Raw genomic sequence first — 23,210 nt, forward strand, 5'->3', positions numbered from 1 at the left:
TTCGGCATAGGATTGATGAGCATATGGAACACCATGGCCTAATTAGTGAGAGCTGGCATGACTTTGTACAGAGAAGTTGTGTCTTACTAAAGTGATTGAGTTTTTTGACGAGGTAATGAGGGTGATTGTGGATGTTGACTACATGGATTTAGTAAAGTGTTTGACAAGGTCCCTCATGGGAGTCTCATCCAGAAGATTAGAAGGTGAATTGGACATTTGGATTCGGAGTGCCTTGCCCATCGAAGACAGAGGATAGTGATTGAAGGGACTTATTGTGACTGGAGGTCTGTGATTAGTGGTGCTCTGTAAGGATCTGTACTGGGACCTCTGCTGTTTGTGATGTATATAAATGACCCAGATGAAAATATAAACAAGAGAAAATCTGTAAATGCTGGAAATCCAAGTATTCTCCAGCATTTTGTGTGGATGAAAATATAGGGTGGGTTAGTAACTTTGCAGATGATACAAAGACTAGTGGTGTTGGAGATAGCAAGGAAGACTGGCAAAGAATACAGCAGGATATAGATCAGTTGCCGATACTGTATGGGTGGAAAAATAGCAGATGGAGTTTAACACAGCCAAATGTAATGTGTTGCCCCTTGACAGGTCAAATACAAAGAAACAGTATACTGGTAAGGGTAAAAGAGCAGAGGGATTTTGGGGTCCAAGTTTATAGCATCCTGAAAGTGGCTACATAGGTTAATAGGTTGGTTAAGAAGAGATTAGGAATATTACATGCTTGTCTTTATTAGTCGAGGCATTGAGTCCAAAAGTCAGGAAGTTATGTTGCAGCTTTACTTTATAAAACTTTGGTTTGGCCACTTTTTCAGTATTGCATACAGTTTTGGTCACCCCATTATGTTAAGGCTTTGGAGAGGATGTAAAAGAGGTTTACCAGGATGCTGCCTGGTTTAGAGTGCATATGCTATCATGAGAGGCTGGGTCAACTTGGATTGTTTTCTCTGGAGTGGTGGAGGCTGAGGAGAGATCTGATGGAGGTTTATAAGATTTTGGGAGGCATAGACAGAGTAGACAGATAATATTATTTTCCCAGTGTTGAAATGTCTAAGAGGGCATGCATTTAAGAAGATGTGAGGGGCAAGTTTTTTTTACACAGAGAGTAGTGGGTGTCTAGAATGCATTGCCTGGGCAGGTGGTAGATACAGATATATAGAAACATAGAAAATAGGTGCAGGAGTAGGCCATTCAGCCATTCGGCCCTTCGAGCCTGCACCGCCATTCAGTATGATCATGGCTGATCATCCAACTCAGAACCCTGTACCAGCCTTCCCTCCATACCCCCTGATCCCTTTAGCCACAAGGGCCATATGAGGGACTCAGAAGAGACGTTTAGGGAAGCACATGAATGTGAGGAAAATTAAGAGATATGGACATTGTGTAGACAGAGGGGATTAGATTAGTTGGCACTCGATTGCTAATTTATTTAGTTCAGCATAACATTATGGGCTGAAGGGCCTGTTTCTGTTCTGTACTGTTCTAAATACAATGGAATGAATGAATGAAAAACTATTGGTAAACAACTAATGCGCAAATACAAAAAAAAAACAATCAATCAGACAGATAGAAATATAGATAAATATATAAATAGTAGCTTGGGTTGGCTATTTGGAGAGGTTTGGTAGATAACTGAGCTTGGCAAAATGTTTGCAGATGTTTAATCTCCATTCGAGAAGCCATCAGCAGTGTGCACTTGAAGGTGTTGTCTCCTCAGAATGCCAGCTTACATACTCCTCCGGGGTCTGAATGGATATTGATCAGAAAACATGAATTCTCGCCTCCATCAGGTCCTTTCTCTTCTCACTCTAAACTAGTTCCAGTTTCCCCTACCCAAGACAAAAGACCATTACCATCCAGCTTATCTATGCCTCTCATAATTTTAAACATTTCTGTTAGGTTGTCCCTTCCCTGGTATACCTCTCCCAATGACTCAGGCCCCCTAGTCCTCTCAATATCCATATGAGTCTTCTCTGCATTCTTTCCAGTTCAACACATCTTTCCTGTAACAAGGTGATGAAACCTGCACACATTTGTTCAATTTCAATCTGAAATTACAGTAATTCTTTTCACATAATATTTTTTTCAAAATTTGATTTTTTAAATATGGAACTATTTAACCTTCTTCCCTTAACTGAAGCAGTTGCATTGCTTTGCATAAGGTTTCAGACAGATCTATGTCACACAATGTTGACAAAAACTGACCAAGTACAAAAATACACAAAATATGATATATTTTCTTGTGAAATCTATTTTCACTACATTGCCATTATTAACCTTTAGAAGACCAAAGTTAAGCAGAAGATAAATCCCACAGACAGTGTCCTATATAAAATGTCCCATTCTGAGGTAACCTGTGAAGGACACCAACCTTGGAGATGCTCATCCTCATATGTTGCTGACTCACAATGATGAGTAATAATGTCCTTGGGGATGTACAAAACTGAGAAATCATTACAATATTTGCACTGTCTTTCATTAGCACCACAAATTATGTCAGCTCTACATACTGAATCACACCTATTATGTATACTGCATTATATATATATACACATGCACACATTCGAGGGGTGACTGATAAGTTCCTGGCCTAAGGTAGAAGGAGTCAATTTTAGAAAACCTAGCACATTCATTTTTCCTACATTTACACATTTAGTCCAGCAGTCATGGAGCATATGGATCCCTTCTTTGCAGAAGTCGGCGTCTTGGACCTCTAGAAAGTGGTCCACAGCAAGGATGATTGATAAGTTCATGGCCTAAGGTAGAAGGAGGTGAGGAGAAACTTCAAACTTTCTGTATTTTCACTCAAAGAGTTGAACTGTACGTGCATGTATAACTCATCTCCTTCTACCTTAGGCCACAAACTTATCAATCACTCCTGCTGTGGACCACCTGGAGGTCCAAGATGCTCTCGTTACATGCACGTGTAGTTCAACTCTTTGAGTAATAATGCAGAAAGTTTGAAGTTAATAACTCATCTCCTTCTACCTTAGCCCATGAACTTATCAATCACCCCTCGTATATATCTGGACCAATGTATCTTTGTGTTTCCAATTATTTAGAACAGAGAACATGATAGCTCAGTAGCAACCCTTCAGCCAATGATGCTGTGCTGACCTTTTAACCTACTCTCAGATCAATCTAGTTCTTCCCTGTTACATAACCCTTTATTTTTTCTACCATCCATGTGCCTATCTAAGAGTTTCTTAAATGCCCTTAATGTAGCTGCCCCTACCACCACCCTTGCCAGCATGTTCCACACATTCCACTCATCTTAATATTATGCCCCTTCATATGCCCCTGTGTCAGAGAGATAGGAAGCTAAGCAGAGGGGTGGCATGACTCTGCTGGTAAAGAATGGCATCAAATCATTAGAAAGATGTGACATAGGATCAGAAGATGTTGAATCCTTGTGGGTTGAGTTAAGAAAATGCAAGGGTAAAAGGACTCTGATAGCAGTTATATACAGGCCTCCAAACAGTGGCTGGGATTGGGACTACAGATTACAATGGAAAATAGAGAAGGCGTGTCAAAAGGGCAATGTCATGGGAGATTTTAACATACAGATAGATTGGGAAAATCAGGTTGGTACTGGATCTCAAGAAAGTGAACTTGTTGAATGGCTATGAAATGGCTTTTTAGAGTAGTTTGTCGTTGAGCCTACTAAGGGATCAGCTATATTAGATTGGGTGTTATGTAAGAACCAGAGGTGATAAGGGAGCTAAAGGTAAAGGAGCCCTTAGGAGGCAGTAATCACAATATGAAAGAGTTCAACTTGAAATTTGACAGGGAGAAAGTAAAATCCGATGCAGCAGTATTTCAGTGGAGTAAAGGAAATTGTAGTACTATGAGGGAGTAGTTGGCTAAAGTAAATCGAAAACAGTTGCTGGTAGAGATGACAGCAGATCAGCAATGGTTTGAGTTTCTGGGGAAAATCAGGTTGTTGGGACCACTTCTTTTTATGCTGTATATCAGTGATATAGATGATGGAATAGATGGCTTTGTTGCAAAGTTTGCAGATGATATGAAGATTGGTGGAGGGGCAGGTAGTGTTGACAAAACCGGAAGGTTGCAGAATGACTTAGTAGAATGGCAATAGAGTTGAAGATCAGCTGGGTAGAGAAAGTTTCAGATGAGAGGGTTTTGTCCAAAGTTGATAGACCACGGATATTACTGGTGAAGATTATGAAGTTAAAAGTTGCTAATTGTGGACACGTTACGTGGAGAGATAACATCTTGTCAGACTTGCTAGATGGAAAGGTGGAGGGAAAGAAAGGAAGAGGAAGGCAAAGAACAACGTGGCTGGATAACATCAAGGATTGGACCAAGCTGGACGAGACTAGGGACGTTGTGGACAAATGTTGGGACAGAGCGGCGTGGAGGGAAATCGTCCGCCAACTGGAAATTCCAGATGCAATCTAATGACGAAGGGAGTGGCAAATTAAATACCATGTTGGAAAATGCACTTTGGTGGAAGAAATAAATATGCAGACTATTTTCTAAATGGGGAGAAAATCCAGAAATCTGAAATGCAAAGGGACTTGGGAGTCCAAGAGGTCTAGAATATAAGAGCAGGGATGTGATGCTGGGACTTTATAAGGCACTAGTAAGGCCTCACCATGAGTATTGTAAACAGTTTTGGGTCTTTGTCAATGAAAAGGTGTGCTGGCATTGGAGAGGGTTCAGAGAAGGTTTACAAGATGATTCCAGGAATGAAGGGAATTAATTCTGCTCCTATGTCATATGGTCTCATGGAAAGGGTTTTCATATGAGGAATACTTGATGGCTCTAGGCCTGTACTCACTGGAATTTAGGATGGGGAAGGCGGGATCTCATTGAAACCTTTTAAATGTTAAAAGGCCTAGACAGAGTAAATGTTTTCCATTGTGGGGGAGTCTAAGGCCAAAGGACACAGCCTCAGGATAAAGGGTCATCCATTTAAAACAGAGATGCGGAGAAATTTCTTTAGCCAGAGGGTGGAGAATTTGTAGAATTTGTTACCACAGGTAGCTGTGGAGGCCAGTTTGTTGGGTGTATTAAGGCGGAGATTGATAGGTTCTGGATTGGCCACAACATCAAAGGTTATGGGGGAAAAGGATAGGGAATGGGGCTGAGTGAGGGGAAAAAAATATCAGCCATGATTGAATGGTGGAGCAGACTCGATGGGCCAAATGGCCTAAAAGTCTGCTCCTATGTCTTATGGTCTTTTGTCTTATAATCGCCATTATGCTCTGGGAGAAAATCTCTGGCTATCCACTCTATCTATGCCTCTTATCATCTTTTACATCTCCATCAAGTTTAATCCTCCTTTGCCCCAAAAAGAAAAATCCTAGCTCATTCAACCTATCTTCATTATAAATGCTCTCTAGTCCAGGCAGCATCCTGGTTAATCTCCTCTGACCCCTTTCTAAACCTTCCACAACTAATTGTTGTTTGGTTTCATTTTATTTACAATGTACTGCTCTGTTGCAGGAAAAATCACCTGATGTACCCATGAAACGATCAACAGCCGTCTGACCGTCAGGAACATCACTTCGGTACGTGCTTACATCTGCTACCAGATGCATGTTCACTGAGGACCACTCCTCCTGGCATCTGGAAGCTCACTTGGCAGAGACCAAGTTGGGACACTGGGTTGTAGAGTTGGGGAGATGGGTTCAGGAGGTTGCAGGATTGTGCTGGAGAGGGGTGGGGTCACAGTCAGGCTGGGATCAGGTGTTAGGGTACTTGCAGAGAACTTAAAAGGGTAAGTCGGAGTAGCCTGTCTCCCTTGGACTCAATCAGTCTGGTGGCCCGAGTCTGAATAAAGCAGCTCCTGTATTCAGTGCGAGGCTCTGGTTCTGCCTGAATAGACCCAGGCCACTCCTGGGTTTCACGTTCACTGGAGGACTCTGGAGATGCAGCATTGATCCGTGACTAGTGAACCCTAGTGGATGTCACTGCATTTGTCTACAATCCTCTGTGATAATGAAGCACTTGAAGGCCTCTAGTATTATTTCAGAGCCAAACTATGACGTAGCAGTCATTTAAAGGGAATTCCTTGCAGACAAAATTCTGTAGTACAGTGTAAATAATCATTGCACCAGTCAGCGATCAGCAACAGTACACTGGTCAGTGATCTATTATAGAGCATGGGGCTTTACAGCACAGCACAGTACAGGCCCTTCGGCCTACAATGTTGTGCCAAACCTCTGACCTATCAATGTAATACTCCTACATAACCCTCCATTTTCTTTTATCATCTATATGCCAATCATAGATTCTCTCAAAATTTTCACAAGAGAAATGGATGGAAACTTGCAAAAGCAATATGTTCAGGGTTAAGCGGAGCCAATGGGGAAATGAGAATAACTGACAGTTCTTTTGAAGGGCAACCACGGCAAAAATAGTTCTTGAACCAACCGGCAAAACCCTAATCGCTATGGTTTCACAACACCGTTGCTACTTGATCACTTTGCACTTAAGAGGACTTATGTTTTGTTTCATTTTTTTTGTTCTTTCTTGTATAATTTTTGTTTAGGTTTTTCTTGAGAATGCTGCTTATCTAATGCTATGTGTTTGTGATGCCTCTGTAAAATTTTCAATGCCCCTGTCCATACATATACTTGTGCACAAGACAATGAACTCAAATTTTACTTTTGCCTCTTTGCTGCCTAACTTTACACCTGCATTCAAAGCAAATAATTCCGTTGGCATATCCAAATGCAACCCAGTGTGTGGGCCGTACCAGAATGAGGCACGCACTGTGATGGTATTTGGTTTGATGACTGCGAAGTTCTAAACTCAAATGAAGATCTCAAGTCCTGTCCAATATAGATAGGTACGGGAGGTTATACTATAGCTACCTACTGTTCAAAGACTAGTCGACTTCCCTGTTTATCCTCCATGGTGAGTTTAGCTGCCAATACTCACCATTTGAGCAATGGGTCTCCGCCGCACCCACCGAGGAGGTGTTACTTCCAGTTAACTAAGTACTTTAAACACAATTCATTCACAAATTTAAATTTAGATAACATTCTTATAACACATTTAAAACTCACAGAGGAATTCTGTCTTATAAAAGATTCTCAAAACACAGGAACACTTCCTATACGCTAGAAATACATACCAATGAATTGCGGATGAACGAATTGTCGGTTGTAGAAATCAAAGGAAGAGGAATGAATTCTAGTTCACCCCATCTTTCTGTCATTCTGCTCGTTGTTCTTGACCATTCCTAACAAGCCTGACTGCACTCTTGCATTGATACGATTCTTTTGCCACTTGCGTGACTGCACACGTGATATTTTTTCCAGATGCCTTTTCACACAGATTGTCTAAAAGTTTCTGGAGTAGAGCTCCAAGCTACCCACAATTAATGCAGTGAGATGTGACTCTCATGAGTACAGAAATCTTCCAACTATTTATAGATCAGCTATTTGCTATGCCAGATGATAGTATAAATCTGGTTTGCAAGTTCTTTTGAACTAAATAACTTAGCCAGTTTTAATTTATATTAAAGACAATAGCATAACTCCATTGTCTTTAACTGCATTTCTTGAGCATTCAGCCTCGTGCAGTGGGCCAACATCCTATGCTGTAAAGATAGTGTTGTTTCTTTACAAAGTTGCCCTTTCTTTCTTTCTTTTTTTTCTTTCTTTTTAAATCTTTTTATTGAGTAAGTATACAAAAAAGGTAAGCCATATAAACATTAATACAATGTTAAAGTATAATAAAATTCCAAAAGATAACAATACCAAAAAGAAAATACTACAAACAATGTAATTTAAGCATAAGAAACCAAAATAACATAATAGTATACTAGATTTTATATATATCAATGGAAAAAAAGAAAAAAAAAACCCCCAAAAAAAACCCACCGTGCAACTAACTAAAAGCAAAGCAAAGCAATGGGCTAACTTGAAACCAAACAGAGTTAAACTTAAAATCACGTCCTCAATCCCGACCTCCATTGAAACAGTAAAAAAAAAACAAGAAGGGTAAATATTACATTAAATGAAAATATCGAATAAAAGGTCCCCAAATCTGTTCAAATTTAAATGAAGAATCATGAAGGTTACTTCTAATTTCCTCCAGATTCAAACATAAAATCGTCTGAGAAAACCAAAAAAAGGTAGTTGGAGCATTAAGCTCTTTCCAATGTTGTAAAATACATCTTTTCGCCATTAAAGTAAGAAATGCAATCATTCTACGGGCTGAAGGGGAAAGATTACTAGAAATTTTAGGTAGTCCAAAGATAGCAGTAATAGGGTGAGGAGAGATATCTATATTTAATACCTTAGAAATAATATTGAAAATATCTCTCCAAAAAGTTTCCAAAGTAGGGCAAGACCAAAACATATGAGTTAAAGAGGCTATCTGCCCCGAACATCTATCACAGAAAGGATTAATATGCGAGTAAAAACGCGCTAACTTATCTTTGGACATATGTGCTCTATGCACCACTTTAAATTGAATTAGGGAATGTTTAGCACAAATAGAAGAAGTATTAACTAATTGTAAAATCTGCCCCCAATCATCCACAGAAATGGTAAGCCCCAATTCCTGTTCCCAATCTACCCTAATCTTATCAAATGGAGCTTTCCTGAGTTTCATAATAATATTATAAATCATAGCCGATGCACCTTTCTGACATGGATTAAGGTTAATTATCGAATCTAAAATATATATAGGAGGAAGCATTGGAAAGGAAGGAAGTATAGTACTTAGAAAATTTCTAACTTGTAAATATCTAAAAAAATGTATTCTTGATAGGTTATATTTATTAGATAATTGTTCAAAAGACATAAAAGACATTTATAAAAATAAATCCAAAAACCGTAAAATACCCTTAGTCTTCCAAGTTTGAAAAGCGCGATCCGTAAAAGAGGGAGGAAAAAATATGTTACCTAAAATAGGAATCGCTAACCCGAATTGATTAAGATCAAAAAATTTTCTGAATTGAAAGCAAATACGCAAAGCATATTTAACGATCGGGTTAGAGACCTGCTTAAGGCGTTTCGAATCAAAAGGAAGAGATGAACCTAAAATAGAACCAAGTGTATAACCCTGAACAGATTGTAATTCCAATGCTACCCATTTAGGAATAGATAGTATATCCCGGTCAAGTAACCAAAATTTCATATGTCGAATATTAATAGCCCAATAATAAAATCTAAAGTTAGGTAATGCTAAACCTCCATCTCTCTTAGCTTTCTGTAAATGTATTTTACCCAGTCTCGGATTCTTATTCTGCCAAATAAATGAAGAAATTTTAGAGTCGACTTTATCAAAAAAAGATTTAGGAACGAAAATTGGTAATGCCTGAAACACATATAAAAATTTTGGCAAAAAAAACATCTTAACTGCATTAATACGACCAATCAAAGTTAAATATAAAGGAAACCATTTAGATGAAAGTTGAGTAATATGGTCTATTAATGGTAAAAAGTTAGTCTTAAATAAATCTTTATGTTTACAAGTAATTTTAATCCCAAGATATGAAAGGTAATTATTAATCAATTTAAATGGAAATTTATAATATAAGGGAAGATGTTTATTAATCGGAAAAAGTTCACTCTTACTAAGATTTAATTTATAACCTGAGAAAAGACCAAATTGTGCTAATAACTCTAAAACAGCAGGAATAGATCTCTCAGGATTAGAAATATATAAAAGTAAATCATCAGCATAGAGTGATAATTTATGGGACTTTAATCCCCGAGTTATCCCAGTAATATTTGAAGATTCTCGAATAGCAATTGCAAGAGGTTCTAATGCAATATCAAATAATAGGGGACTAAGAGGACAGCCTTGTCGAGTACCACGAAAGAGAGGAAAAAAAGGTGAGTTTAATGAGTTAGTACGAACCGAGGCTACAGGGGAGTGATATAACAGTTTAATCCAGGATATAAATTTCAGGCTAAAATTAAACATTTCAAGCACCTTAAATAAATAAGGCCATTCTACTCTATCAAAAGCTTTCTCGGCATCTAAAGAAATAACACACTCAGGAACATTTTGTGAGGGAGTATAAACGATATTTAACAATGTACGAATATTATAAAAAGAGTAACGACCTTTAATAAAACCCGTTTGGTCTTCCGAAATAATAGAAGGAAGTACTTTTTCTAGTCTATTTGCTAATAACTTAGAAAAGACTTTAGAATCAACATTTAATAAAGATATTGGTCTATAAGATGCACATTGAGCAGGGTCTTTATCCTTCTTTAGTATTAAAGAAATTGATGCTCTATTAAAAGATTCCGGAAGTTTACCAAGTTTCAAAGAAGCCTCAAAAACCTTATAGAGCCAGGGAATCAATAAAGAAGCAAAACATTTATAAAATTCAACGGTAAACCCATCAGGGCCAGGAGCTTTCCCCAGATTCATAGAAAAAATAACATTCTTAATCTCATCCATTGTAATGGAAGTATCTAATAAAGAAGACATATCCTGTGAAATCCGAGGAAAGTCTAACTTATCTAGAAAATCGTTCATATATTTAGAATCTCGAGGAGACTCTGATTGATATAAAGAAGAATAAAAATTACAAAAGGTATGATTAATCCCCACATGATCCAATATCAATCGATCATTTTGATTATAAATCTGATTGATTTGAGATTTAACATAATTAGATTTCAATTGATTAGCCAGCAGCTTGCCAATTTTATCACTGTGAACATAAAAATCACTTCTTGTTTTCTTTAATTGGTTTACAATCGAGGACGAGAGTAGTAAACTGTGTTCCATTTGAAGTTCAGTTCTTTGTTTGTATAGCTCCTCAGAAGGAGCCATAACATATTTCTTATCAATTTCTTTAATCTTGTCCACAATTGCCATCTCCTCCTGCTTCTGTTTCTTCCTCAAAGCAACGGAATACGAAATAATCTGACCCCGAATATAGGCTTTAAAAGTGTCCCAAAGAGTGTTAACCGAAATATCTAATGTATGGTTAATTATAAAAAAAAGCTCAATCTGTTCATTCATAAAATTAACAAAGTCCGAGTCCTGAAGCAACAGCGAATTAAAACGCCATTGTCTATTGTTTGGTATATTGGCCATAATTTTAATAGAAAGCTTAAGTGGAGCATGATCCGAAATGGTTATAGAATCATAATCACATTTAATCACTGAAGGAATGAGACGAGAATCAATAAAAAAATAATCAATTCTTGAATAGGAATGATGAACATGTGAAAAAAAGGAAAAATCTTTTTCCTGAGGATGCAGAAAACGCCAAATATCCGTCGACCCAGAATCAGAAAGGAAAAAATTAATCAAATTTGCAGATTTATTAGGTAAAGTCCGTAAAGGAGCTGAACGGTCCAAAGCTGGAGATAAACAGGTATTAAGATCTCCGCCCCAAATCAATGAAAACTCGTTCAAATTCGGAAACTGATCAAACAATGATTTATAAAATTCCGGACAATCCATATTAGGAGCATAAACATTAACCAAAACTACTTTTTTATTAAATAGTAAACCACTAACCAATAAAAATCTACCATTCGGATCAGAGATAATATCCTGTTGTATAAAAGTAACTGAGGAATCTATAAAAATAGAGACGCCTCGAATCTTAGCATTGGAGTTCGAATGAAATTGTTGTCCCTTCCAGAATTTGAAAAAACGTAGTCTGTCCCCCCTCCGTACATGGGTCTCTTGTAAAAATAAAATTTGTGCTTTAAGTCTCCGGAACACTTTAAAAACTTTTTTTCTTTTAATAGGATGATTAAGACCATTAGTATTCCAGGAGACAAAATTAATAATAGACTCCATAAATCCTAAAGTCAACCCACAACAGGGAGGATTGACAATAGGCGCGACCCACAAACCCGGAGAGGGAACAGAACATACAAAAGATACCGGGGAAAAGGACGCAACCAGTACTTCAATAATGTATATAGCCCAAAGAAAAACAAACTAAAACGTGAAGCCCCTCCCGCCACCCCCCAGCCCAAGACCCCAAGGCAAAATCTAAAGCAGACCCGCCAGAAAGAAGCAAGCGCTAAAACTACCCCCATGACTTCCGGTATACGCTCCCTAAAAAAAAGGTATAAATATGAAAAGGATCAGCTAATTGTAAAACAGTAAAAAAATAAGTAAAAAAAAGTTAGCTCAATTAGAATACACACAGAACAGAACAAAAGCCGGAAAATATATATTAAAAAAAAACCACAATATACCTCAAACTCATGAATAGACACAGCAACAAAAAAAATAGGATTATTAACATAAAGTGATTATAAAAAGCAAAACAGAATAAAATTTAAACAAAAACTACAAAATTTAAGGCCGCACAGGAAATACGTAAGATGACAAAAGGGAAGTAACCACCCAGAATCCCCTGGGAAAAGAAAGAAATGACGCAGTTAAAAAGAAAGTTTAGTAGCCATATTAAGAAATCGAAAGTAAACTTTTCTGCCCAAATAGGGCACAGAAAAGTTAAAACCAACCAATTCACAGCCTCCGATCGACGGAGAAAATTAAAAAGAAAGCAATTAAGATGTTGGAGATGAAAGTTGATCCAGATAACTCTGGGCATCCGATGGAGAATCAAAAAAACGAAGGGCTCCATCTGCCATGCGAATCCTTAGACGTGCAGGGTACAGCAGCGCTGGTCTTAAATCCCTCTTATAGAATTCCGACATCACGGATCTGTAACGGACCCGTTGGTCCCAGATTGGTTTACTGAAATCTTCCACGAATCGGAACTTAAGATCCGAAAAATCAACGAAACCTTTAGATCGAGCGAATCGAAACAGTCTCTCCTTGTCTTGAAAGTAATGAAAACATAAGATAACATGCCTAGGTCTATCTGACCTAGACGAGTATGATGGGATTCTGTGAACACGATCCAGTAGCGGTGGTTGGTCAGGAAATACAGTAGGGAATGCATCTTTTAAAAGTTGGGAGAAATATTTCATGGGGTTGTTACCTTCAGCGGCTTCCCTCACGCCAATCATTCGTAAATTCTGCCGTCGCATTCTAGATTCCAAGTCAGAGTTTTTAAAAGTCAAAAAGTCAAGTTTCTTCTTCATTACATTAACTGTTTCTTCGATTTTCCCCATCTTAAGCTCACTTTGTTGCGCGAATTTTTGAAGATCAGATATAGCCGACTGATGTTCCGCAATACATGTTTGCATCTTATCAATTAAACCGGCAATTTTCTGGAAATTAGTTGAGATTTCCGTATGAATCAGGTCTTTAACAGGGCCTGCAATTTCCGCACGAATCATCTCCCTAACAGAGGTTGAGATTTCCCTCTGAATTAATTCCGATATCGCTTTCAAAGTCACCGGTGATTCAGTCGGAGGGAGATCCGTAGCTTTCGGTTTAACCGGAGGTTTACCATCCTTGCCGTCTTTCTCGTTCTTAGACATAGCAGATCTCAGTATCATCCAATTGTCAGAGAATTCAGTTTAATTCAAAGTATTGTAAGAGTTGATGCCTTAATGGTTAATTAAAGTATAGCTGACCATAGAGAAAAAAAACTCAGAGGTAATGGAGCGAGTCAAGAACGCGACTTCACTCCATGAGCGCTACCGGAAGTCTCTCAAAGTTGCCCTTTCAAGATTAGACTAATTATTGTTTGCCATTTGCATTAAGAAATGAAGACTGGCTCCCATTTATGACAAGAACCTGAACAAAGAATATTGGTTAACTTACTCAAAAAACAGTCTTTGATCTCTAGAGATGTCAGCTAATGTGTTGGAAAGCTGAGCTTGGCAAAAAAGCCCACTGGCCCTGGACAGTAAACGTCCATCACAGCACACATAACTCAAACACTGGTTCCCCTACTTGTGCAATTCTCAGGCATTCTGTCTGTAGAGAAGGAGCCCTATGTTTAGCTAAGTGTCTGTAGAATGGAAAGTTAGAAAACAAAACCGTAAGCTATAGCAGCTGAATTAGGCTATTCAGCCCATTAAATCTACTCCACCATTTAATTAGGCTGATTAACCCTTTCAACCTCATTCTTCTGCCTTCACCCATAACCTTTGACACTCTTACTATTAAAATACTTATCAACCTCTCTTTAAATATATGCAATGACTTGGCCTCCACAGCTGTCTGTGCCAAAGAATTCCACAGATTCACCATCATCTGGCTCAAGGAATTCCCCCCCCCCCCCAACTCTGTTCTAAAGGAATGTCCTTATATTTGGAGACTACACCCTCTGGTCTTAGACTCTTGCACTATTGGAAATGTCCTCTCCACATCCACTCTATCTAGGCCTTTCAATGTTCAGTAGGATTCAATAAGACAACCCCCCCGCAACTCCTCTAAACTCCAGTGAGTACAGGCCCAGAGCCATCAAACACTCCCTGTTCATTGATTGTTATCTATCTATTTAAGAGGAGGCAATGTACCACATTCTTTTAAGAATACTCAGTTCCTTTAACAGGAGGCACAAGAGATTCTGCAGATGGTGGAAATCTGGAGCAACACACACAAAAAGCTGGAGGAACTCAGCAGTTCAAGCAGCATCTATGGAGAGAAACAAATAGTCAGTGTTTCGGTTGAGACCCTTCACCATTATATGTGTGTTGCTCCTTTAACAGGAGGTTGGTGGTGAAGTTTGCAACACATAGTGTGATTCATGAGGTTAAGCTGCAACATTTCAGTCTAATTCTGTGGTTTCTTTGCTCACCAGGCCTGAAATTCCATGAAGAGTTGGCGAAAGAACAGAACCCCAGCTGCTGCTGAGTTCAAGAGATTTAATTCCAGTTAAGAGCTGCAGAGCAAACAGATCTGTGGGAATTTATTTCGCCACTTGGGATTTGTCCCAACAGATTGTGCTTTTCATATTCAGAGAAACTGATGCTATAACGCAGCAGAATTTGAAGAAAAAGTGACCTCATGCTCGGAACTGGCCACATGAGTCAGGAGATGGGCCGTGACCCAACCCATGGCACATTCTGAGGTCACTGCCACGGAGCGAGAGTTTCTCTGTGGGCCTGTGGTTTAGTGCCTACTCCAGGTTCATTGACCAGTAATATCCAGCCTTAGTTTTCACTCCAAACCTCTGTAAGGTTTGGAATGACAGGCTCTAACAAAAATAAATGAAAAAAGAGAATTCCATTATTGCAAGATGAAAAAATTAAGCAAGCACATTTGATTTTGGAGAAAGTGGCACAAAGCCGAGGTTGAAAGGGAAAGGGCAATATAAGTATAACCTTTTCATCTAATTATTAAAATCCTTAAGTATATTTTAATAAGTACCATAAAACCTATTGACATAACATTGTATATTGTAGTGCTGTCTTCTTTTGCACACATATTAGCTTTAATTACAATGCTGTTATAAAATGCAAAGTCAATTATAATACTTTTATATTTTTACAATATTAAAAACATTGCTTTTCTTGATGCTAATGATCTTTTGACCCTACTTCGGTATTTTCATATAATTCTACAATAACACTTACTTTGTACTAGATACTTCTATCAAACTTATGTCCTGTCACTGTGAGTGCCTTCATCAGGTGACACAGAAATAATGAATCTAAAGTCAATCTGTTGCCTTCAGGTACTCACTGGGCAGAAAAGATAAAGCGCCACATATATCTATGAATGCGGAGCAGACTCCATAGGCCGGCCTAATTCTGCTCCTAAGAATAGGCACTGCACACCCTACCAGTACAGCCAGTCGCTCAGCACTGACAAATAACTTCATTTTTCAAACTGTTTCAAAATTTTCCAAGATGATCAAATTAATTGCCTAAGAATTTGAGAACTTGCCTGAAACTGGTTGTGTCCGAAATCCAGTAGGTGTGTTGTCAGGGTGATCTCTCTGGCTGTTTCATGAGGTGATTAGCTTTGAGTTAGATGACAAGGTTTGGAGCGCATTGCTGCCTAGGGGAACCCCCTGCTTCATGCCGTAGTGGTAGTAGTCTGAATGCTCAACTCAAGTATGATGTTCTCTTGAGGGGGACTGTTTTTTGGTGGTCTCTCAGGTGGCAGTAGAGGCTTATTCAGGATCCACATATTCTGGTGCAGTGTGGGCAAAAGTAATTCTTACGTAGCTCTCTATCATCTTGGGCATTGGATTTGTCTTTGGGGTTGTTCTGATTACCTCTCCTTCCTAAAATGAGAAGGAATCTTCAAATTAGACACATCTAATTGGTATTCTTTTAGCTTTGGAGAGACAATGGAGCAATCCTCGCTGAGGTTAAAGTGGTGACAGAAAGAGCCTACTTAGGATCTGTAAAGAGCTGGATATTTGTCTAATAATCAGGGCTTCAGCTAAGGCAATGATACTAGTAATGAAAGGGATTTAAAAGAATATCATGCTGATCCTCATAGTTTGCTGTCTAGACCAAGATGATAAAGGCCTTGCTGAGCTGATAGAACTTAGCAAATCACCTGGCAATAGATCACTAGTGCTGGTGGAATATTCTGGCAGCCGGACACTCACTCCACATAAAGCTATGAGCAGTCCCTAGTTCAGAGTAAAGCAAACTGTGTGATATAATTCCCCTACAACTCTCATTTTGTTGTCTCACAGCTCCACATAGATCTTGTTGCCCTGGAGGTGTTAGAAATAAAATATTGTAAAGTATTGACTTATCTCTTTCAGTGTATCTTTCCATATTCTCTGATTTACCACAAAGGTGGTGTAAAATACATGATGTGGTCCTCAACAAAGTAAAAGAAAATACACTCCTTAGTCTCTCCATGTACCCTTCCTGTGTAAATTAGAATCAACATGTAATAACTGCTGAATTTCCTGGAGTTACTGAGTAATTTCCGTCTAGCGACTGTAACATTGTTGCTACGCAACTGAACATATATTAAAGGTTTGATTTGAACCATTTGATATGAGACGCTGTGTCCCATTTGTATTTCTTTTCTAAAGTTCATCATTCAGTTGTAGACAATGTTCCCTTTAATTTGTACTGACCAGTGTGCGCAAAATTCTTGTGTTGTGCAATTTTTGCCCAGGACAACATGTGCGCACTGAATTTTTTATGTGAAGTAAACTACGAAGTCCAGTTTGTTGTTTGTCGCTTAAAAGAAATAAAATAATGCACATCATTATTTTTTACATGCTATAGGACAGCATGTCATAATATCAATCATTTCACATGTTATTAAAGTTGTTTGAAATGGCCGTTAAGCTATTCAGTTTTAAATGAACGAGCAGTGCTGCTGCTTCTTTGGAATTCGACATAACGAATCAATAATTTCTTCAATAGAAACAGTATAAATAAGCCAGTTCCAAAATTTGCAGACAAATCATTGCAAACTCCATGTTGGCAACATCATCTGCATCAGAAACTGGAAAAGAAAATGAGCAACACTCACAACACGCTGGAGGAACTCAGCAGGTCAGGCAGCATCCGTGGAAAAAATCAGACAACGTTTCAGGCCGGAACCCTTCATCAGGACTGAAACGTTGACTGCAGTCCTGACGAAGGGTTCCGGCCTGAAACATTGACTCCAGTCCTGATGAAGGGTTCCGGCCTGAAACGCTGACTGATCTTTTCCACAGATGCTGCCCAACCTGCTGAGTTCCTCCAACGTGTTGTAAGTGTTGCTTTGACCCCAGCATCTGCAGATTATTTTGTGAAAAGGAAATGAGATTGTGTACAGTGAAGAAATATACTTAACATGCCAATGAACTAGAGGGTGACAACCTTTCGAGCACAGTTTAAATACCTTTGTGCACTAGTAGCAAAAGGTGTGTGTGCGCACACACGCGGTCACCTTACAAGGAACATTGGTGCAGGTAAGACAGGAAACATTAGAGGTATTCTTTGAGATTAATGGAACTGGAGCATCAAATGGCCCCAGAACTGTCTGGTTCCTTCAGCATATTTGATGAAACTGTATTTGAATTAAACTAAGTTTACGAAATTCCTGTGATAAAGTAGGTGCCCCAGGAATACACAAATACACTCAGTGGCTACTTTATTAGATATCTCCTGTACCTAATAAAGTGTGCCCTGTATGTTTGTGGTCTTCCGCTGCTGAAGCCCATGCACTTCAATGTGTTGCGCATTCAGAGATGCTGTCCTGCACACCACTGATGTAATGTATGGTTGTTTGAGTTACTGTCCATTTCCTGTCAGCTGGAACTAGTCTGACCATTCTCCACTGACCTCCCTTATTAACAAGGCATTTTTTTGCTCACAGAACTGCCGCTCGCTAGATATTTTTTGTTTCTCACACCATTCTCTGTAAATTCTTATGTCTGTTGTGTGAGAAAATCCTAGGAGATCAGGAGTTTCTGAAATGCTCAAACCACCCCATCTGGCACCAACAATCATTCCATCATCAAAGTCACTTAGATCACTTTTTGTCTCCATTCTGATGTTTGGTCTGAAGCACAGCTGAACCTCTTGACTATGTCTGCAGGCTGTTATGCACTGAGTTGCTGCCTCATGATAGAATGATTAGATACTTGCATTAACAAGCAGGTCTATCTAATAAAGTGGCCACTGAGTGTTTGTTAAGATGCAGTGGTTCAGCTGCTTGCTTGGCAGATGAGTCTGACATCCTTTGGAAGTAACACACCCTCACTTTTGTTTTGACCATCAGGAAACTGGAGGGTTCTCTAAATGGGGGAAGCAATAGCACCACAGTTTAGCTCATTATCCAGCTTCCAGGCTAGAGGTCTGGATTCAGTCCTGACCTCATATCATGTCTGTGTGCAGTGTGTACCTTTTCTCTGTGACTGCACAGATTCCTCAGTGTCCTCCCACACCCCAAAAGTATACAGATAGGGTGGCTAACTGTCCACTGTAAACTGCCCCTCATGTATAGGTGGGTGATGGAAACAGAGGGGAAGGGAGGGAAATGAGGTAAGTATGAAATGAGATTAATGAAGGATTACTGTAAATGGGTGGTCACTGGTTGTCATGGACTCCGTGGGTGAAGGGCCTGTTTCCATATTGTATTCCTCCATGACAAGATACAGTCATAGAGTGCAGGTACAGGCCCTTTGACCTGACAAGTCTATGCCAACCATGCTGCCACCCAGCTAGGCCCAACTTCCTTTGTTTGGCCTATATCCTGCCAAGCTCTTCCCCTCCATGTACCTATCCAAGCTTCTTAAATGATAGCATTGTACTTACCTCAACCACTTCTTCTGCAGTTCACTCCATATACCCACCACCCTCTGCATGAAAAAAAATGCTTATTAAACCTTTCCCCTCTCACTTTAAACTAATCCACCTAGTTTTGGCTGACCTGATCCTGGGGAAAAGACAGTTACCACCCTCCTTATCTATGCCTCTCATAATTCAGAGAAAAGAAATCCCATTCCCCTCATTCTACCGTGTTCCAAGCCTGGCCAATCTCTCTCTTTAACTCAGGCCCTTTAGACCTGGCAGCATTCTCAGCAACCTGGGCTCATTTCCACCACTGCCTGTAAGGAGTTTGCACGTTCTCCTCGTGACTGCATGTATATTTCCTCCAGGTGCTCTGGTTTCCTCCCACATCCCAAAAATGTATGAGTTAGTAGGTTAACTGGTCACATAGGTGTAATAGGTGGCCTGTTACCATACTGAATCTCTGTATAACTAGATACATAAATAAATGATCTCCTTTGCATACCTTCCAGTGTACCCTTGTCTTTTCCATAACATGGTAAACAAGTGTGGCCTCAGCAACGATATATACTGTACAAATACAAAATTACATCCCAGCTCCTGTAATCAATAGAGGGGATTGCTAATATTAGTTAAAGGAATGCATACAGCTGTGAGAAGAGATTAAACTAAAAATTAGATTAGACTTCACAGTATAATTCACAGCCCTTCTTCACTCATACAAACCAGCCAGCCTCAACCGGTTGCTCCTAGCCTTCAGTTCCCTTGTCAAGTTAAGAAACTGTTCTCTCTTGTTTTGTGGCCTCTCACTGCTTGTTATTTTACAGTTTATTATTAAAGTGAGAGATCAAAGCTAAATTGTCTCAGCTGCTCTGTGTTTGGGTCAAGATGTCTCCACTTTTCCTGAGTGGGTGAGTAATCCAGCGATTGACCCAACAGCATTTGCTTGCCTAAAACAAGTCATCTGTCAACATGAGCACACCATCCAGAAAACATTGACCATCTGCTGGCCACTCTCAACCAATCCTCCACCTCGATGCAGCAACCCCCCGCCAGTCAATCCCCACCCATGGAGTCCTGGATTCTGGTGCCTAAACGCTTCGACAGATCCCCAACACGATGCCACAACTTCCTGTCCCAGTGCGTCTTGCACTTCACGCTCCAGCCATCTCCGTCAATTACGGACCGAGCCAAGATTGCCTTCATCATTTCTCTCTTGACTGGGTGAATTCTGACCCGGGCTGCCACTAACTGAGACACTAAAACTCTCCACTTGCAACCGATATGATGATTTTACTGCTGAGAATCACTGGGCTCACGACCATCCGGGAAATGGAAGAGGGACAGCGGATTAGATATTTGGCATGAGTCAAGCCTCACGCTTGGTGCTGGATATACCTGGAATTCAGCGGTAGAGTGCAGCTGAAATGCAGAAGCCCAGGTAGCCCATTATCATCATAGCCTCTCAGAGCGCTTAAAAGACGAACTGTCCACCGACTTCGAAATTCTCATCACTTTGGCCCACTGAATTAACAATCATCTTATGCAATGATCCTTCAGATCATCAGCCAGAACCCTGGTTCAGTTCAGAATCATTTCAAGCTGCAGGACCCTCATCATCAACATCTCCAGAACCCATGTATTTAGGGAGAGCTCCCTTAACTCCCCAACAGTGTAGGGGTCAAGGAGAAACAACTTGAGTGGTTACTGCAGAACGGCCGGTCACCCACACATCAAAAGCCCACTGCGTCTGGGAAAATTGCACCATCAAGTAGGGGTGAGTGGCCTTCTATCTGGTAAACTCTCCCCAGCCTCTTGTTCCAGCACCATAGCCCAACTCACTCTCTCTGTTCCCCTCCACACCAAGAGTATTATGCAGACAGGAGGCTCTGGTGGATTCTGACACAGCAGGTAGCTTTCTGGACCGGATTCTGCGTGTGCAGCTTGGATTCCCTACCAAACCTATCCCTCACCCTTTCTGCTTCACAGCCATTGACCAGTATTCTTGGGGTCTGGCATGGTTACAGTATGCACAGGGTCTGTGCACATAAGCATCAGAGAGCAACACGAGTCCACCCCGTTCCTCCTAATCAACTTATCCAACACTCCTCTCATCTTTGATCATCCCTGGTTCTCCATTTATAACCCTCTCTTAGCCTGGTCATTTGGTTCATTACTGAGTTGTGGATAGACCTATCTGGCCACCTGCCTGCGACCTCAGTTGGCCTCACCCTGTAAATTGGTGGAAGATGGGGTTTTTCATCCCTACATTGACTCAACAAGATCAGCAATATGAACCGCTACCCTCTCCCCTTGATGGGTAGCAGATTTGAAACTTTCCGTGATGTTTACCAAACTGGATCTGCAGAATGTTTGCACCCTGCACCTTTCAGGGGAATGAGTGGAAGATGCATTCATAATACCCACTGGCCACTGCGAATACTTGGTGATGCCTTTCGGACATTCCAACACTCCAGCCATCTTCCAAGCCTTCATCAATGAGGTCCTCTGAGACACGTTATCCAAGTATGTGTTCATCTCCTTGGCGACATCCTCATCTTATCCAAGGGCTCCCAAGACCACATTTGTCATGTCCAATCAGTCCTTCAGCATCCCCTCAAAAACTAACTGCACTTCAAGTTATAAAAATGCCAGATCCACACTGCAGTGTTTTCCTTCTTGGGTTACGTCCTTTCACTCCAGGGCATAACCATGGACCCAGCAGATAGCCCTGACTGCACTCCCTCAAACAACCACAGTGTTTCTTGGACTTCTCCAAATTCTACCATTGGCTCTTCCGAAACTAGAGTCGAATTGTCACTCCACTCAACTCCCTCACCAAGTAACTTACCACACGGATATCCTGCTCTGCTGCTGTGGACCACGCTTCCGAGGCATTCAAGAGATGCTTCACCACTGCTTGCATTCTCGGCCATCCAAAGCCCCCCAGACCTTTTCTGGTTAAAGAGGATGCATCTGACGTTGGCACTGGGGCCATCCTCTTTCAAAGAGGATCAGACGAGAAGACACACCCTTGTGCTTTACTCTCGCACAAGTTCAACTCTGCACAGCACTGTTACAGAGTAGGAGACAGGGAGCTACTTGCCATTAAGAGGGCCTTGGGGCAATGGAGATCTTTGTTGATGGGGAACACCGAATCCTTCCCGACCTGGACTGACCACCAGGACCCTATATCCATACAATTGTCATGGTCCCGTCTGGCAATTCCCCATCTTGCTATTCTTCCTTAATTGGGCCTTAATCCCCTCGTCTGATTTCCAAACATTCCCTGTTCCACTAATTACAGCACACTTGGCTCCCATTAGGGTAAAACTCGAGCGGCACAGCCATGCTTTGCCAGATCGTTGGTCGACTCTAGTGTGACTAAACCTCATTTCCTGATTCCTTGGAACTGTCAGTTCTAAGCTCCGCATCATTTCCTGGATATTCTACGTAAACCTTATCTCCGTGTAAAGACTCTCCTGGATACCGGTTCCTCGTTCGCGGCAGTGCTAACGCCTCATGACTCTGCCTCAGTGCCTGTGTCCTGCACTTGATTTCATCCTCAGCCTCGTCCTTGCAATAGAATGAACTGGCCAAGAATAAACCCAGCGGATACAGACCCCGTGAAATAGGCCCTCGCCAGCCAGGGTTACTTACTGGGCGCCCATGACCAACTGAAAACTCTTGTGCACTGTCCACGAGTGTGAGGACGGTCAGTGAGCAGGTTGTCCAGGTATCCGCTTCCCTTACTCCGTCACTTCCAAGAACCCTGACTGACCAAACCGCACAGCCTGGGATGGCTAGGCCCCTTGGATAGGCAACACAATCCCCTCGAGAGCCATACATACCCGAACCGGAACCCTACGTTGGGGACCTAGGGAAGTGCCAGGCATCCTTATTACAATGTTCTTTGGTCTTTGAGCAACAGCCACATACGTTCGCCTCGGACAGATCAAAAATTGCATACATATGGGGCTGTTACAAGGAGATGTCTTGGCATGGGCCACTGCGATCTGGGACAACCAGCCAGAGGTCTGTTCCTCCTTCCCCTCCTTCGTCTCTGAAATGAGGAAGGTCTTTGAACAGCCCGTTCACGGTAAGGACGCTGCTAAGCACTTGCTAACTCTCTGTCAGGGTTCGCGAAACGTGGCA

At 40.7% G+C, this 23,210-nt stretch overlaps 1 protein-coding gene across 7 annotated transcripts in view; it reads left to right on the top strand.

Annotated features, from left to right (window-relative positions):
• Positions 1-16,805, top strand: part of LOC134342864 (pleckstrin homology domain-containing family G member 4B-like) — a 228,639-nt gene extending 211,834 nt beyond the window's left edge. For all 7 annotated transcript variants that reach the window (XR_010017127.1, XM_063041518.1, XM_063041517.1 and 4 more), the window contains 2 exons: positions 5,488-5,552; positions 14,654-16,805. Coding sequence is in view for 6 of the 7 variants with exons in the window: in XM_063041518.1 (XP_062897588.1) it covers positions 5,488-5,532 (45 nt within the window). In the remaining variant the exon portion in view is untranslated. The remainder of the gene's footprint in view (positions 1-5,487; positions 5,553-14,653) is intronic.
• The last annotated feature ends 6,405 nt before the right edge of the window (positions 16,806-23,210 follow it).

This window comes from Mobula hypostoma, chromosome 2, assembly GCF_963921235.1.
Source record: "Mobula hypostoma chromosome 2, sMobHyp1.1, whole genome shotgun sequence".
NCBI lineage: Eukaryota > Metazoa > Chordata > Chondrichthyes > Myliobatiformes > Myliobatidae > Mobula > Mobula hypostoma.